General features: G+C 48.2%; 1 protein-coding gene across 1 annotated transcript in view; it reads right to left on the reverse strand.

Moving 5' to 3' along the window:
- Window positions 1-3,319: 3,319 nt before the first annotated feature.
- The window catches only part of PALD1 (phosphatase domain containing, paladin 1), a 58,948-nt gene continuing 47,333 nt past the window's right edge, over window positions 3,320-14,934 (reverse strand). The window contains exons 18-19 of the mRNA XM_006889042.1: window positions 5,478-5,633; window positions 3,320-3,469 (exon numbers count right to left, since the gene is read on the reverse strand). Of these exons, the coding sequence (XP_006889104.1) occupies window positions 3,320-3,469; window positions 5,478-5,633 (306 nt within the window). The remainder of the gene's footprint in view (window positions 3,470-5,477; window positions 5,634-14,934) is intronic.

The raw sequence follows: 14,934 nt of genomic DNA on the forward strand, positions 1-14,934 counted from the left end.
AGAGACTGGAACCCTTATTCACTGCTAGTGGGAGTGTAAAATGGTGCAACCACTATGGAAGGCAGTTTGGCACTTTCTCAAAAAGTTAGAAATAGAAATATCATTTGATTCAGTGATGCCACTACTGGGAATATACCCTAAAGAAACCGTAACCGCCATCCAAACAGATAAATGCACACCCATGTTTATTGCTGTGCTACTTAAAATAGCAAAGAAATGGAAGCAACCCAAGTGCTCATCAACAAATAAATGGATAGAAAAGCTATGGTATATTCACACAATGGAATACTAAGTGGCACTGAAAAACAATGAACTTGTAAAATATTACACAACATGGGGGACCCTGGAGCTCTTCACGCTGAGTGAAATATCTCAGTCACAAAAGGATAATTACTGCATAGCACCACTGTTATAAAACAGGTCTGACATGGGGGGTTGGGAGAAGAACTGGGTAAGAGTAGATAGATAATGACCACTGAATAAGGAAAGACGAAAGAAAAAAGTGTCTAAAAGGAACATATTACTAGGCATTATACACATTAACAATAATCCTGAATAAGAGGTATATCATTACAAAGAGGACTGGGCAGGAGGTGGGAAGAGGTAATTGTGCAATAGCAAATTAATATTTTTTAAACTATGGTGAACTAGAGTAGGGGGAAGGGAGGGAGAGGGAGTAAAATGTGCAACAATGAGTGAATGAAAATCTAACTTCTCTGTAAATGTTCATTAAAATCACAATTTAAAAAGGGGCAGGGGTGAAGAGGAGCGAGAAAGAAAATAAAGAGGGGGGAAATAAAATCACAATTAAAATAAAATTTCATTTAAAAAAACAAACAATCCCTTTCTGTAAAACTTGAGACAACCGTGCTGATTCTGCAGGTGAACGCGGGGGACTCTGGGTCGTCTGAACAAACACTGCAGGAAAGGATCAGGCTTTCCTCTTAATTCTTCCAGCTCATCCGCTTCCATCCGCGTCATCTCCCAGGCCCCTCCCATGAGACTGACCCGTTCCAGGCACAGCCAATTCCTCCATGATGCTAGCTGAGCTCTGATGGCATAGTCCACAGGGAGTTGCCAGGGAGGCTAGGAGGGTGAAGAGCTTAGGCAGAAATAAGTCATGTCATCGGTGCTGGGCAGTTTCTAGGGGTGGGGTGGCCCGATCCAAGCACTTTCTGCCAACTCTCTTCTCTCCACACCCAGTCCATTACATCAGTGATTCCTTATTCAAGGAGCTCTGGGTAGGAGCAATGGATGCCGGGGGCTCTACCTTTGCCCTCTGGCAGCCCTGCCAGTTCCGGCACTCACCACATCCAGCAGGAACAAGCTGCTGTCTCCTTTTCCTGAAATGTCGCAGTTTCCAAGAAGGCAGCACACAGATCCTGAACACAGAATGAAGTCTACTGTGTTTATTGTCATCTTTATTATGTGCCATCAACTGATAGCAACCCTTTGTACAACAGCTCTGAACCCTGCTCTGTCTTAAGCCAGCCTCACTGTTTCTCACGTACCCACCCCCATTACCTCAGTCACTGAGTCAATCCACCTTATCCAAGGTCTTCCTCTCCTATGCTGTCCATCCACCCTTCCAAGCATGATGCCCCTCTCCAAGAACTGGTCCCTCCATGCAATATGCAGCCCAATTTCTTTTGCATCACTGCTCATAGCCAGAGCCTTGTCCAAAATAGATATCTTGGATTCACCTTGCCCACCCACCCTTACTCTGAAGAAGTAGGGACCCCAGCTTATTTAGACATATCTAAAACATCTGCCCCTACTAAAGACAAATCAACAACCAGGCACATTTCACATGTAGCCATATTTTTTTTTAATATTCAAAAGCTCTGTACAAAAAAAAAAAATCATTAATGAATCCTCACAACACCCCTGTGAGGTAGGCAAGTATTAGTCTCCCATTTTACAGATGGGGAAACTGAGGCAGAGAGGTGAAGTGGCCAGCCATTGGTCCCAGCACAGCATAAAAGTCAGGGCCAACCACAAGAACAGGAAGATTCTTCCCATTTCAGCTCTACTCTCTGGCCCCTCATCAAGACCTTGTCTGTGAAGAACTAAAACTTTTAAAAAACATGCAATAATAACAATGAATCTGGAAAGGTAGTAAACATATACAGTAGTTTTGCAAAAGAAAATTCTGCCAAGATGGTCAAATGGTTTCCAAGAGTGAGCTGACGGGAGCGATGTCAGCCTCTGCAAACATCCTGGCCAAAGACTCCTCCTCTGTTTTGCTGCAGAAATAGACAGGGTGCTGAGGTTCCCCACTCCGAGGAGACCAGGCAAGGCGGACAGCACGCCCCCTGATCACCTCCTGTTGTCAGCTAGCACCAACCCCATCCGAGGGCTCCCCACTGACCGGCCGTGGATGGTACAGCCTCTAGTTCAGTGGGGCCTGCCCCATTCTAATCTCAGCCAGGGATGGCCGAGAAGTCAGTCGGTTCCCTCACACTACCCTAAGCCCACCCTCTCACACGCCACTATTTACTCAAGGCCACCCTACTAATTACCCTTGAGCTCAGCAATCTTTGGAGCTCCTGCTAGAGTTGGAGCCCAGGGCTATCTTGGGTTGTGGAGATGGAGGTGCAGGCAGACCTGAGACTGGACACGTTGGCTTCCTCAGTACCTCCTGCCCGGGCTCTCAGGCAAACCAGGCAGGCCTCTTCCACAGTGCTCCATCACCTGTGGGAAGTTCTTCCTGACCCCTGCATGTCTGCTTACAGCTGCCCTGGGGAGACCTCCTCAGTCCAGCCACGGGAGGGAGGGGAAGGCAAAGAAGCACGGGCTCCGTGGTCCCATCAGGCCATGCAGCTGTTCTACAAGTCTCCTAGGCTGGAGATGGGGCATGAGAATGAAAGCTGTGTAGAGCCTTTAACTAATAAATCCACCCAGGGAGCCCCCACCCCAGGCAGCTGGGACCCAAAGGTAGTGTTCAGGGAGCAAAAAAGGGAGAGGCAAGAGAGACGGGGAGAGGGAAGGAAGGGAGTGAATACTGGTCAGTGCCCATGCTGTGCTGTTCTCAGCAGGGCGAGGAAGGAACAGAAGTGACAATGAGCAATGCTGGCCAATTCACGGAGTGAGCACCTTGGGGACTTGAGTGCCCACTCATCTGTGACAAGGCCGCCCACATGCCCTGCCACTCATATGGTGGTGTGCCAGTCCTACCCCACTTTCTCTCAAGGAAGAGGAGAAACCTTTTCCTCAAGGCCAGAACCCCTTGGGGCCACTCTTAATGAGGAGAACCTGAGGCTTTTGACAAGCAAGCATGGGGGGCTTGCGAGGGGCTAGAAGCAGGTGGGCTTGCCCCCTACAGGGCATCTTCAGTGTGCAGCTCGGGGCTTCGGCTCCACTCCTGCCACCGGTAACGGAGCCTGGCTAAGGGCTGGCCCTCCATGTCCTCGAGTTCAGGGAAGCCCAGCTGATTGAGGATCTCATAGATGCCAGCCTTCGAAGCCACCTGGGAGAAGAACAGAGACGCACAGGTTCATAGGGAAGTGGGCACCCCAATCTACTTCCCCAGTGTCCCTTCCTCATTATGTACCAAGCCAAAGCTTGACCAAGTTTGCTTTGGGGACCCTGCTATCTTCTCTGAGCTGCAGCTTTCTTAGGACTGAGAAGTCTCTGCTTCCCAGGGTGCCATCCAAAGGGCTGGACAGAATTTGTCTGGAATCCTAATTTGGCAATACTTATGCCACTGACAATGGACTTAATACCCCTGAACTGTATACTCAAAAGTAGTAAAAGATGTAAAATTATAAAGCACGGTCAGCACTCCGCAGACTGGAAGTGCTGGACAGATGTACAGTGATGTCTGTTGTCCAGTGAGCGGCATGGGAGGTGGGCACCTGGCCTCCTTAGCCCTCACACCCCTTGTGGTCACTCAGAGCACAGGCCTGGCTCGCTGTGGGCATTCAAGTGGGCTTGCCAGGAGGAGTGGAAAGATGGCTACTCCGGGGGTGTGGGCCAGGCTGGGAGAGCCCACCATGAACAGGAAGCAGAATTGAATCAGTCCTGCTTCCTTGTGGTGTAGGCCCTGAAACAGACCCAAACCATTCCACCACCAGCCCTCTTCCCTCTGCTACCATTCTGAGAGATGAGGAGGATCAGAACTAAGAGGCCAATGTTCTTCTGCCCTGCCCTCTACTAACCTCCAGGAGAGGGGCTGGGGGCCTCGGAGGCTGGAGCCTTCTCTCCGTCCTTGGCATCCCCCAATGCCCACCACAGCAATTCAGCTGGGAGGGGATCAAGCCTCCTCCCCAGCCCTGGCTCCATGACCCCTTCTCCAAACAGAACCCAAGCAGAAAGCATCCTTATTCCTCACAATCCCCAGCCCATCCACGGCTATATGAGGAAGATGAGCCCAGAACTGTTCAGGAGGGTGGCCCAGATGTGGACAGTTGTGGCCCTGCCAGGTCTCCTGGCTCAGCACCCATCCACATACATGACGGGTGATTTCAAACATGTCCACTCTGGTGGAAAGGTCTGCCTCCAGGCTGGTCCCCAGCCACCACCGTCCTGTCCCAGCACTCAGTGACTTCCTAGCCTGTGTACCCAATGGCTAAGAGTCCAGGCTACACCTGTCACCCCATGCCCTTCCTCTACCACCTGGCTCGAGTTCCAGGCTCCTGATCTCCCCCAATCTGTGGTCTGCCCATGACCCACAAAAGCTAATTGTAACCTGCAGAACAGGGCTGGTGAGGTCAGGAAGGCCAGATTCCTCACAGTTGGGGGAATTACAGGTGGCTTTGCTGAAGAAGGAAAGGAGGTCTCTCTTCTGACCCAGAGAGGCCAAGGGGACAGTTGGAGGAAGAGCCAGGGCCAAACAGACAGGAGTCCAGGGTTGAAGGCACCATCGCAAACAAGCACCTAGGGGCTTTGGAGCCAATCAAGTGGCTCTGAAGCTGCCCTTGAAAGAAGTATTGAACTTCCCTCTACTCAATTCCTTCTAAAAAACAAGAGAGTAAGAGTAACACCATTAAGACACAGCTGCCTAGCACAAGGCCAGGCAGCCATAGCCTGTCCATCTCCCTCAGAAGCCCATCACTGTCCCGTACCTCGGTGGTAACATTCCTGATGCTAGTCCCGTTTTAAAATAGAGGACAGTGCTTCAGAGCTGTTAAATGGCTTGGGCATTGTCACAGCTGGCCAGTAGTGGAGGCAGGGCACTTCACCACCATATCACCTTGTCTCTTGTAAAACTGAGGAAAGGGGAGGACAGTGCCCAGGCAGGCCTGGTTCCCTCTCTTCCGTCCACCCCACCAACAGTGAGAACCTGCACCCCAGGAGGGACCCCACTGGCACTCTTGGTGCTGTCTACTCCGTCCTCCGCATTCATTCACTCTTCAACCCACTGACCGCCAAGGACAGAGACTCAGCAACACGGACACTTCCTGCAGACTGAGCAGGGAGCCCATGGGGAGACGAGCAGTCTGTGTAAGACCGTCATGCCGCGGCCCCTCTCTCACCTCCCGCATCCAGGCGCTGAAGGGCCTCTGCCAGGAGTCGGCCTTCTCTAGGTGGAGGTAAGCATTGAAGAGAATCAGGTAGATGTAGCGCTCCAGGTACTGCAGGCTCCTCAGCTGCAGCCGCCGTGCCTCCCGCTCCCCTTTGGCTGCCTTTGCCTGGAGGAAAAGATGGGGGACAGTCAGGGGCAGAGTTACACTGACACCTGCCGCCCTCCACACACATCATATGGACACGCAACACACACACACCCCACACACAAATCACATGTACACATCACACACATGACATCCCATATATACACCACAAACATACACCATGGAATACACATACACACACACCACCATAGACACATCACACAGACACATGACACACATTACATCACATATGTACAACACAGACATACAACATACACACACCACACACAATACATCTACAGGCAAGGATTTTGAAGCTCCGCCTCACATACTCTGGGCACATGGCCAGGAGAGACTGGTCCTTGGAGAAGGACATCGTGCTCGGAAGGGTGGAGGGAGAGCTCAGGAAAGGAAGACATTGGATGAGATGGATTGCTAGTCTGGAGTAGTGGGTTGGTGTGTCGGAATTAGTGAGACTGGCTCAGGACAGGGAAGGGTTCAGCTGGTGTCCATAGGGTCACTGTACATCACAGGTGACTCAATGGCACATAACAACAAAAACATACTATATTGGTTGTTGTTTTTTATTTAAGCCTCTTGCTTAGAGTCAACGAGACCTTGGGGAGGGCCTCTGTATTTAAAGTTGGTTGTTATATTTTGGAGGAACATTCTTCTAAGTGGTACAGCCCTCTTCTGTCAATATGCTGTACTGAGGTAATCCGGAATTGCTGTGATGCTGAACCTTGTGCCATTGGGGCTTCAAACATCATAACAGTTACCCATGGTGGATGGTGTTTGATGGAGCTCCCAGTTTGAGACAAGTCTGGAAGCAGGAGTAGCATCCACAACATGTCTCCGGAAACTCTACGAACTTTGATAAATTTTGATAGCTACAGAAAGGCTTCAGGCCTTTAGTTCATAGAATTACTATGAGTAGTGCTCGATTCAAAGGCAATCAACAACAATTTTATATATATACCAAACACACATGCTACATACAGACATACACCACACAACATACGCAAGCCACACACACATACACCACACACTTCTGCTACATAGAGACACCACATAACACATCACACACATCAAACATAACGCATACACCACACATGCATGCTACATATACCACGAACACACCACACAACACACATAAATACTACACATATACACCACACTCTATGCACACATGCTACATACTGGCATACACCACACACAGATCCCATGGACACATGACATACACATCCACCACACACCCCCCTCATGTATACATCACACACATTACATCCCGTATATATACCACAGACATACACCACATACACCCACCACACAATACACATATACATCACACACTACATACACATATACACCACGCACATCAAGCACACACACTACAACACACATGTGCTACATACATAAACCATACAACACATCAAACACAACCTACAGATATACCACACAAGCTGTATGCATATACTACAAACACCACACCATACACATAAATACTACACACACACCCCCCACATGCACGCATACTCATACTGACATTCACCACACACACACACCATTCACAAATAACAGGTACACCTCACACACATTACACCCCATATATACACCACACATACCAAAAACATATACCACAAAATATACACCACACACATCTGCTATATGCACACACCATGTATACCTGCTACATACAGATATACACCACGCAACACAAAACACAGAGTACACACACATCAAACAACAATACACACATACATCACGAACACAGACTACATACAGACATACCACCACACATATACCTCACAACACACCATGCATGCTACATACAAACACAATATACATATACATCACAAATGCATGCTACATACATCACACAGCACATCACACACATATACACCATACATACTATATGCACACATGCTATATACATGTATACATACATATACCATACATACACTATACATACATGTCACACATATATACACCACATATATCCTAATACACATACATGTGTACATTACATATACAACATAAGTATACACAGCACACACACACCCCATACATATATACCACACATAAATCACATCACATATAAGCACCAAGCACACCCAGATATACACTGCACACCACATGTATACAACACACACATACTCCCCAAGCACACTGTTGTTGCCATTAGGTGCTGTCCAGTAAAAAATGACTCATCACTGGCACTCCAGTGGTCTTCAGAGGTTGTAAATTGCACAGGAGGAGACTACCCTTCCTTTTCCCAGAACAACTGGTGGATTCAAACTGCCTGCCCTTGGGTTGGCAGAGCAAGTCCTTACCATGAGGCCACAAGAGCTCACATATACAAAAATACACCAGGCATATACATCGAACCACTGCCCTGAGTACCAGAAGTGGACTGGAGTGGAGAGAAGGCATTTAGACGGCAAGGCCAAGGGTGTGACCCCTACCCAGGGGCACAGCTGGTGCCTCGGTGTCACCCTCTTGTGGCATGAGGCACAGACTTGCCAGTCACCCAGCCTCCCTGAGACACCTGTCACTGTGGAACCAGAACCACCATCCTGCTGTCCTATCCTGAGATAAGACAAGACAGCACAAGACAGACAAGATTAACCTTTAACACGGAAGTCCCACACAGACAAGGCCTGGTGAGGTCGCAGCCCCAGGCTGGACACCCTGGTTAAGGTTCTACCAAGCTCTAATCATAAGGCAGGAAGGACCCTTTCTGCCAACTCCTGACATCCTCAAAGGGCACATCTCTCTGGCACTCTCAGCCTCCCAGGACGGTGGGTGGTAGGCTGTCAGCTCCCCTCTCTCTTCCCTCAGCCTCCTCAGCTGATGTGGGGCCATTTCCCCTCCTCCATCCGCCTCATTTGCTGATTGGTTTGGGCCCGGATTGAGGACCACATCTCAGACTGGAAGGGAGGCCCCATCATAGGCTCTGACCCTCCTGGTCCCGAACTGACTTCTCTGTCTGTTCTACATGGTTCAGGCCTCAGAGGCAAAGGGTGTATAACGAGCCCTGTGACTAAGCTCCCAGTCTGAGGAAGTAACAGAAAAGCCGAGGGACACAGACCAGCAAGCAGGTGAAGCAGCTCGAGAGGAAAGATCTCAAGTGGGAGTGGGAGCAACAGTAGTTTTAGCAACTGTGGCACCAGGCTGCCTGGTGGGCACACAGCCTGGTGAGGTGTGCACAGAGATGCAGGTGCCAGATGGGGCAGCACAGAGGGAGACTTAGCATGTGGGCTGTAAGAGACAGGCCTGGGTGGGCCAAGGAGACTGAGGAACAAGAAGGGAAACTGGAGGCTGGGATCCAGGGGTGAGAGGTCCTGGGAACCTGGAAGTTTCTCTTCTAGGCTGGGTGTTCATAAGCATGAAGTCCACACAAAGTGTAGATGCCTGGGCCCCACCAGAGAACAATCCAGTGAGAACCTCTAAAGGATAAAATCTGGCCTCAAGATTGTTAGAAACTCCTGAATAATTTCAAAACATGTTGATCAAAGACTCTAGCATTGAAGGATTTTAACAAAAGGGGAGAAATACAGAACAGGACTTCAAATTCACATGAAAACCAAACTTTCTGGAGCCACTGAGGATAGACAAACCCTTGAAATAATTGCTCCAAGATAATCTTTAAACCTTAAAGCAAAAAATATCTCCTAAAATCTTCTTAAGACCTTAATAGCTTAACAACCAACAAAGGTTACCTTCAACCTTGTGCTCTTTAAAGAATGTGAGATCAAATCAATTAGACAGGAAACTTTTGAAGGACAGTGAATTTAGGCCCCAAGGATACTTATGGGGCCAGGAGAACAATTCAAAAAAGGCAAGGAGGATGGTTGCACAATTGGTAAAACGGAATCAATGCACCAACAGAAATTGGTGAACTGGTATATATTCTGTTGTGTATAGTCTCAATAATCAACAAAAAGAAAATCATTCAAAATAATAATAAATGGTTAAAAGGGATAAAAAACCTCCCAGATAGTCTCTGGAGGAGTTGAGGAGGAAGTGGCCTGATAAGAGGAGACCATAGAGGGATATTGGCATTCGGGAGGGAAAGAACTTTAGGGGTCCTCACAAGGTTGTCCCCAGTTTGGGGGTTGGGGGGGCAGGCCAAGCTCCTCCTCAGGATTCCCCCGCCCCAACACCTGCTTTTCCCTCCCTAACCCACTACAGATGTGCCAACACCCAGTCCACCTCACATGACAGCAGCTATGTAGGGGGACACCCCACAAATTCCCTTCTCACTGCACCCTCAGGCCTCCATCCAGACCCACAGCAGTTCTCCACTCTGGGAAGATACCTTGGCACAGGGCACAAGGCTGACCTCCCCAGGTCAGCATGTCCCAGGCCTCTGGGAGCCAGGAAGTGCTGGTCTCCCCACAACAGCTGGGTCAGAGCTAGAAAACACAGGCCCACAATGTCTGCCTAAGTCTCTATTTCCCCTCAGCTGCTGAAGAAAGGCCCCTGGATGGGCACAGAGCCAGGAATCAGACCCAGAGTGGGCCTGCTCATGGGACCTGCAAGACCCTCTCCCTGGTCAGCACTTCTTTCTTAAATGGCTCGGCCTTTTTTATTCCCAGCGCCGTTTGAATGTGAGCATGCAAAGTCAACCAGCCATGACATCCTGAACGGACTGGGACTCAGAGACGGAGGGGACTTGGGAAGGGGACAGTGAGCTTCAAGAGGAGCTACAATATGCCCGTCACCAAAGATGAGGAAGACTCAGGGCCTGTGCTCAGAGACACAAGATAACAACAGCCAGACACTGCATCAAATAACCACGAAGGAGCGCACGAATGTGTATGTTTGAGGTGGTTCAGGAAGAAGAGAAGGAGCCCTGGTTAACACAACATTAAACACTGCCAACCTCAAGGTTAGTAGTTTAAATCCAGCCAGAGGCTCCACAGGAGACGGGACTAGGAATTTGCTCTAATAAAGACTACAGTCGACAAAACTAGGGCCGTGCTATTATGTAATGAGGGGAGTTCAACTCAGTAACAGGATGAGGGGACCTAATGGAGATGTGCTCAGAGAAGAAGAAGGTCAAAGAACAGGGGTCAGGGGGGTGATTCAAGGACAGAATAGGGTGCCCGGATGCCAAGACGCCCAGCAGACAAGAGGCTGTCAGATTTAGGGCAGAAAGCAGCCCTCTGACTACAGCAAGAGGATGACGGATGGGGCTTTTGACCAATCAAAAAAAAGTGCTATTGTTTAGACATGAGGCAGCAGATGCTCCAAAATTATTTTACTTAAACACAAACAGTGGCCAATGTAACCCAATCCAACTGTCTGAAGGCAAAGATATCCCAGTGACTCTGCACCTGGACTTCACTCCTCTACCTAACACATGTCAGAAGACAACTGTGCTCCATGTGTTCCCCTGGGCTGTGGTCTCTAAGAAGTTACATTTCAGGCCTGTCTGAGGCATTGCTGGGTAAACCCACTCAACTGCCAACTCAACGGATGACAAACGGCTTGGGTTTCTGAGGCTTTAAATCACACCCAAAGGTTGGTTAACTCAGTTGGTTAGAGCGTTGTTGTTGTTGTTGTTGTTGTTGTTAAGAGCCGTCAAGTCATAGACAACTCATAGCAATCCTATGAATGAAAGACCTGAACACCTGTGTAACTTTCATCGTTTCTCCACGTTCATAGGGTTTCCAGAGGCAAGCCATTTCAGAAGTGGATGCCACTCCTGCTTCCAAGCTTGTTTTAATCAGGGAGCTCCACCAAACACTGTCCACGATGGGTAACCATTATCGCATTTAACACATTAGTGTCACAGAGAAAGGGTGGAGTTGATTAATTATATCTGAGGAAATTGCCCATCTTTCTCCCTCAGAGCCTCTAGGGAATTTGAACTACCAGAGAGACATGAACTTTGGGTTAGCAGTGCATCTCCCTACAGACTACAGCACCAGAGTTCCCTCTGAGTGAACTATAGCTAATGTCAGCAGTCAAGTGTATTATTGATCCTTTATAAGGCCCAAAGACTCCCTATCCCCTACACTCTCTCAGTCCTTCCCTGGTCTCTAGGCAAAGGCCTTGGAGTTATTTAAAAATAAATAAAATAGGGGAGCTCTGGTGGCCTAGTGGCAAGAAGCTGCAACTACAATACCAGAGGTGCACGGTTCGAATCCACCAGATGCTCTGCCGGGGAAGGAGGGGCAATCTCCTCCTGTACCAGTCAGATCTGATTTGACGGTACACACACACAAAAATAAAATAAAATAAAAAATTAAAATAAATAAAAATAGTTTCTTAGAAAGAAAGGAACTCACCAGCATCCCCAACTGGTAAGTCATTTTGAGCTGTTTCAATTAAAGAGCTCAGGATAAATATCCTTGTGCTTATGAAAAGCCTTCGGCACTGAACGTGGCCCGTGGACTGGCCACATCCGCCTAACCTCTCTGTGACCCTCCTTCCCCCGGGGATACTGGCGAGGATCTGGGAGGAAAGGCTGAGTTAGTCCTTCTGAGCCTCATTGGTAAAAGGGTGGAATTATTCTAAATTGAGATCAGTCTGTAAAGGTGATAGTTGGCACCCCCAGAAAGGTTCCGTGGGTGTATCCGGTGTGATCGCAGGTCTGTGATTTGGGACAATGACCCATCTTCCCAGCAAGGCCTTGGTTTCCTATATTCATCCATGTTGGCACTGCCTGAGGAGGACCAGCCAGCTGTCGGTAAAAATAGTGCAGCAGTTTTTAAAAGACCTGGCAGGCCAGCCTGTCATTAGCTATGGTGGAGCTGGCCAGGGCTTCCTCATCCATCAGGACTGAGCCCTAGAATAGAAGAGGGTGTAAGAAAGGTGGCCAGGCTCTGGCACTGCAAGCAACCTGAACCTCCAGTCTGCTTGGTCTGGGATGGCAGACAGGTCGCCATATCCTAGTAAAGGGTCCAGCATTGTCCCTGGTGGTTCTCTCCAAACTTGGTTCTGTGCTGGCCATCAGGAGGTTCCTAAGGCAGGCAGGTGAGCCTCTGAGGAAACTGTGCTAAGGGAGAAGCATCAAGGGTACCCACTCTGTGCCACATACTGGGCTGGTGACATCATGGCCTTGCAGAGTAGCACATTCCAATACAGCCTCCTAGCAACCCCATGAAGGAGGCAGCATGGCCCATTTTTTACAAGAGGCTCAGGAGGGTTAAATAATCACTCCAAAGTCAGAGTAATCAGTGGTGCTGGAAATTCAAGAATCCAAACTCTTCCTTCCACCCCAACCTCTTCAGACACAGTTTATCCTCTCCCTGACTAATCCTTACCTCTGTTGTACCTGCTCTATTCACAAGGTCAAGAAGAGTATAGAGGGTACCATGCACTGCTAGGAAAATAAACTGATTCATCCTGGAAAGGGTTAAACAGGGAGGCTCCTTGGAGGCACAGATTCTGAGGCTTCGTCTGACATACTTTGGACATGTTGTAAGGAGGGACCAGAACTTGGAGAGGGACATCATGCTTGGGAGGGTAGAGGGACAGCACAGGAGGGGAAGGCCCTGTACGAGGTGGATTGATTCAGTGACTGGGGTAATCAGGATGGGTGTATCGGAAACAGTGCGACTGGCACAGGACAGAGCAGAGTTCAGGGCTATTGTACATAGGGTTGCTATGAGTCACAAGCGACTCAACGGCACATAACAACAACAAGAACATTCACAAGGTCAAGGACTGTAGTCTTCAATATGGACTGAAGCTCAACATCAAGAAGACAAATATTCTCACCACTGGGCCAAATGGCAGCACCATGACAGATGGAGAAGAGACTGAGGTTGTTAATAATTACAGGTTGATCAGCTCCACAATCAACACTCTTAACACCAGCAGTCAGAAAATCAAAAGACAAATTACACTGAGAAAATGTGTTGTCAGGGACCTCTTCTGAGTACCGAGAAGCAATGATGTCAATCTACAGACTAAGATGTGCCTTATCCAGGCCATGGTCTTTGCAATTATCTGCTATATGTCAGAGAGCTGGACAATGACGAAGGATGACAGAAGAAGAATTGATGTCTTTGAGTTGTGGTGCTGGGGAAGAGTCTTGAACATACCATGGATTGCCAAGAAAACAAATAGCTCTGTCTTTAAGAGGGTGAAACCAAGTCTCTCCTTGGAGGGTAGGATTTTGAAGCTCTGTCTCACATACTTCAGGCATGTGGTTAGGAGGGACAGGTCCTTGGAAAAGGACATCAGCTTGGAAGGGTGAAGGGACAGCACGGGAGAGGAAGACCCTTTATAAGATGGACTGACACAGTAACTGGGGACATGAAAGTGGATGTCGGAATCAGTGAGACTGGCTGAGGACAGGGCAGGCTTCAGAGTTGTTGTACATAGTGTCGCTATGAGTTGCAGGCACATTAACCATCAAAATTCTCCTAGTGCACTTCACCAACAAGCACATAAAGAAATGTTCAAAATCCCTAGCTCTAAGAGACATGCAAATCAAAACAACTATGAGAAATCATCTCACCCCAGTCAGAACAGCAAAATTTAACAGAACAGCAAGAAACAAATGCTGGAGAGGTTGTGGAGAAACTGGAACCCTTATTCACTGTTGGTGGGAGTGTAAAATGGTGCAACCGCTGTGGAAGGCGGTATGGCACTTTCTCAAAAAGTTGCAAATAGAGATACCATTTGACCCAGCAATTCCAATACTGGGAATATACCCCAAAGAGACCATAGCTGACATCCAAGGAGATGTATGCACACCCATGTTTATCGCGGTTTTGTTTACAATATCAAGAAGTTGAATACAACCCAGGTGCCCATCAACAAACGAATGGATAGAGAAGCTGTGGTATGTTCACACACAATGGAATAATACTCTGCATTGAAAAACAAGGAACTCATACAGTATTATTCAAAATGGGTGAGCCTAGAGGACATTATGCTGAGTGAAATATCTCAGTCACAAAAGGACAATACTTGAACCCACCAGATGCTCTGCCGGGGAAGGAGGGACAATCTCCTCCTGTACCAGTCAGATCTGATTTGATGGTACGCGCGCGCGCACACACACACACTAATAAAAAAAAAAGGACAATACTGCATGATGCCACTGCTGTAAAGTGTGGCTGATATCAGGATTGGGGTAAGACTGAGAGAAACTGGATAAATTGTGTATGCTGCATTGAAACAGATGAGGGAGAGAATAATTTAAAAGCAATTTATGATAGGGTATTAAGAGACATAAACGCAGGTTATATACCTGGATTTCACCTGATGGTATACATAGGAATCAGATTGATTACATATGTGGAAAGAACTGATGGAGAAGCTCAATATCAGCTGTGAAAACTAGGCCAGGAGCTGA

The sequence above is a fragment of the Elephantulus edwardii genome, unplaced genomic scaffold (assembly GCF_000299155.1).
Source record: "Elephantulus edwardii isolate Elephantulus edwardi_28Jun2011 unplaced genomic scaffold, EleEdw1.0 scaffold00074, whole genome shotgun sequence".
Taxonomy (NCBI): Eukaryota; Metazoa; Chordata; class Mammalia; order Macroscelidea; family Macroscelididae; genus Elephantulus; species Elephantulus edwardii.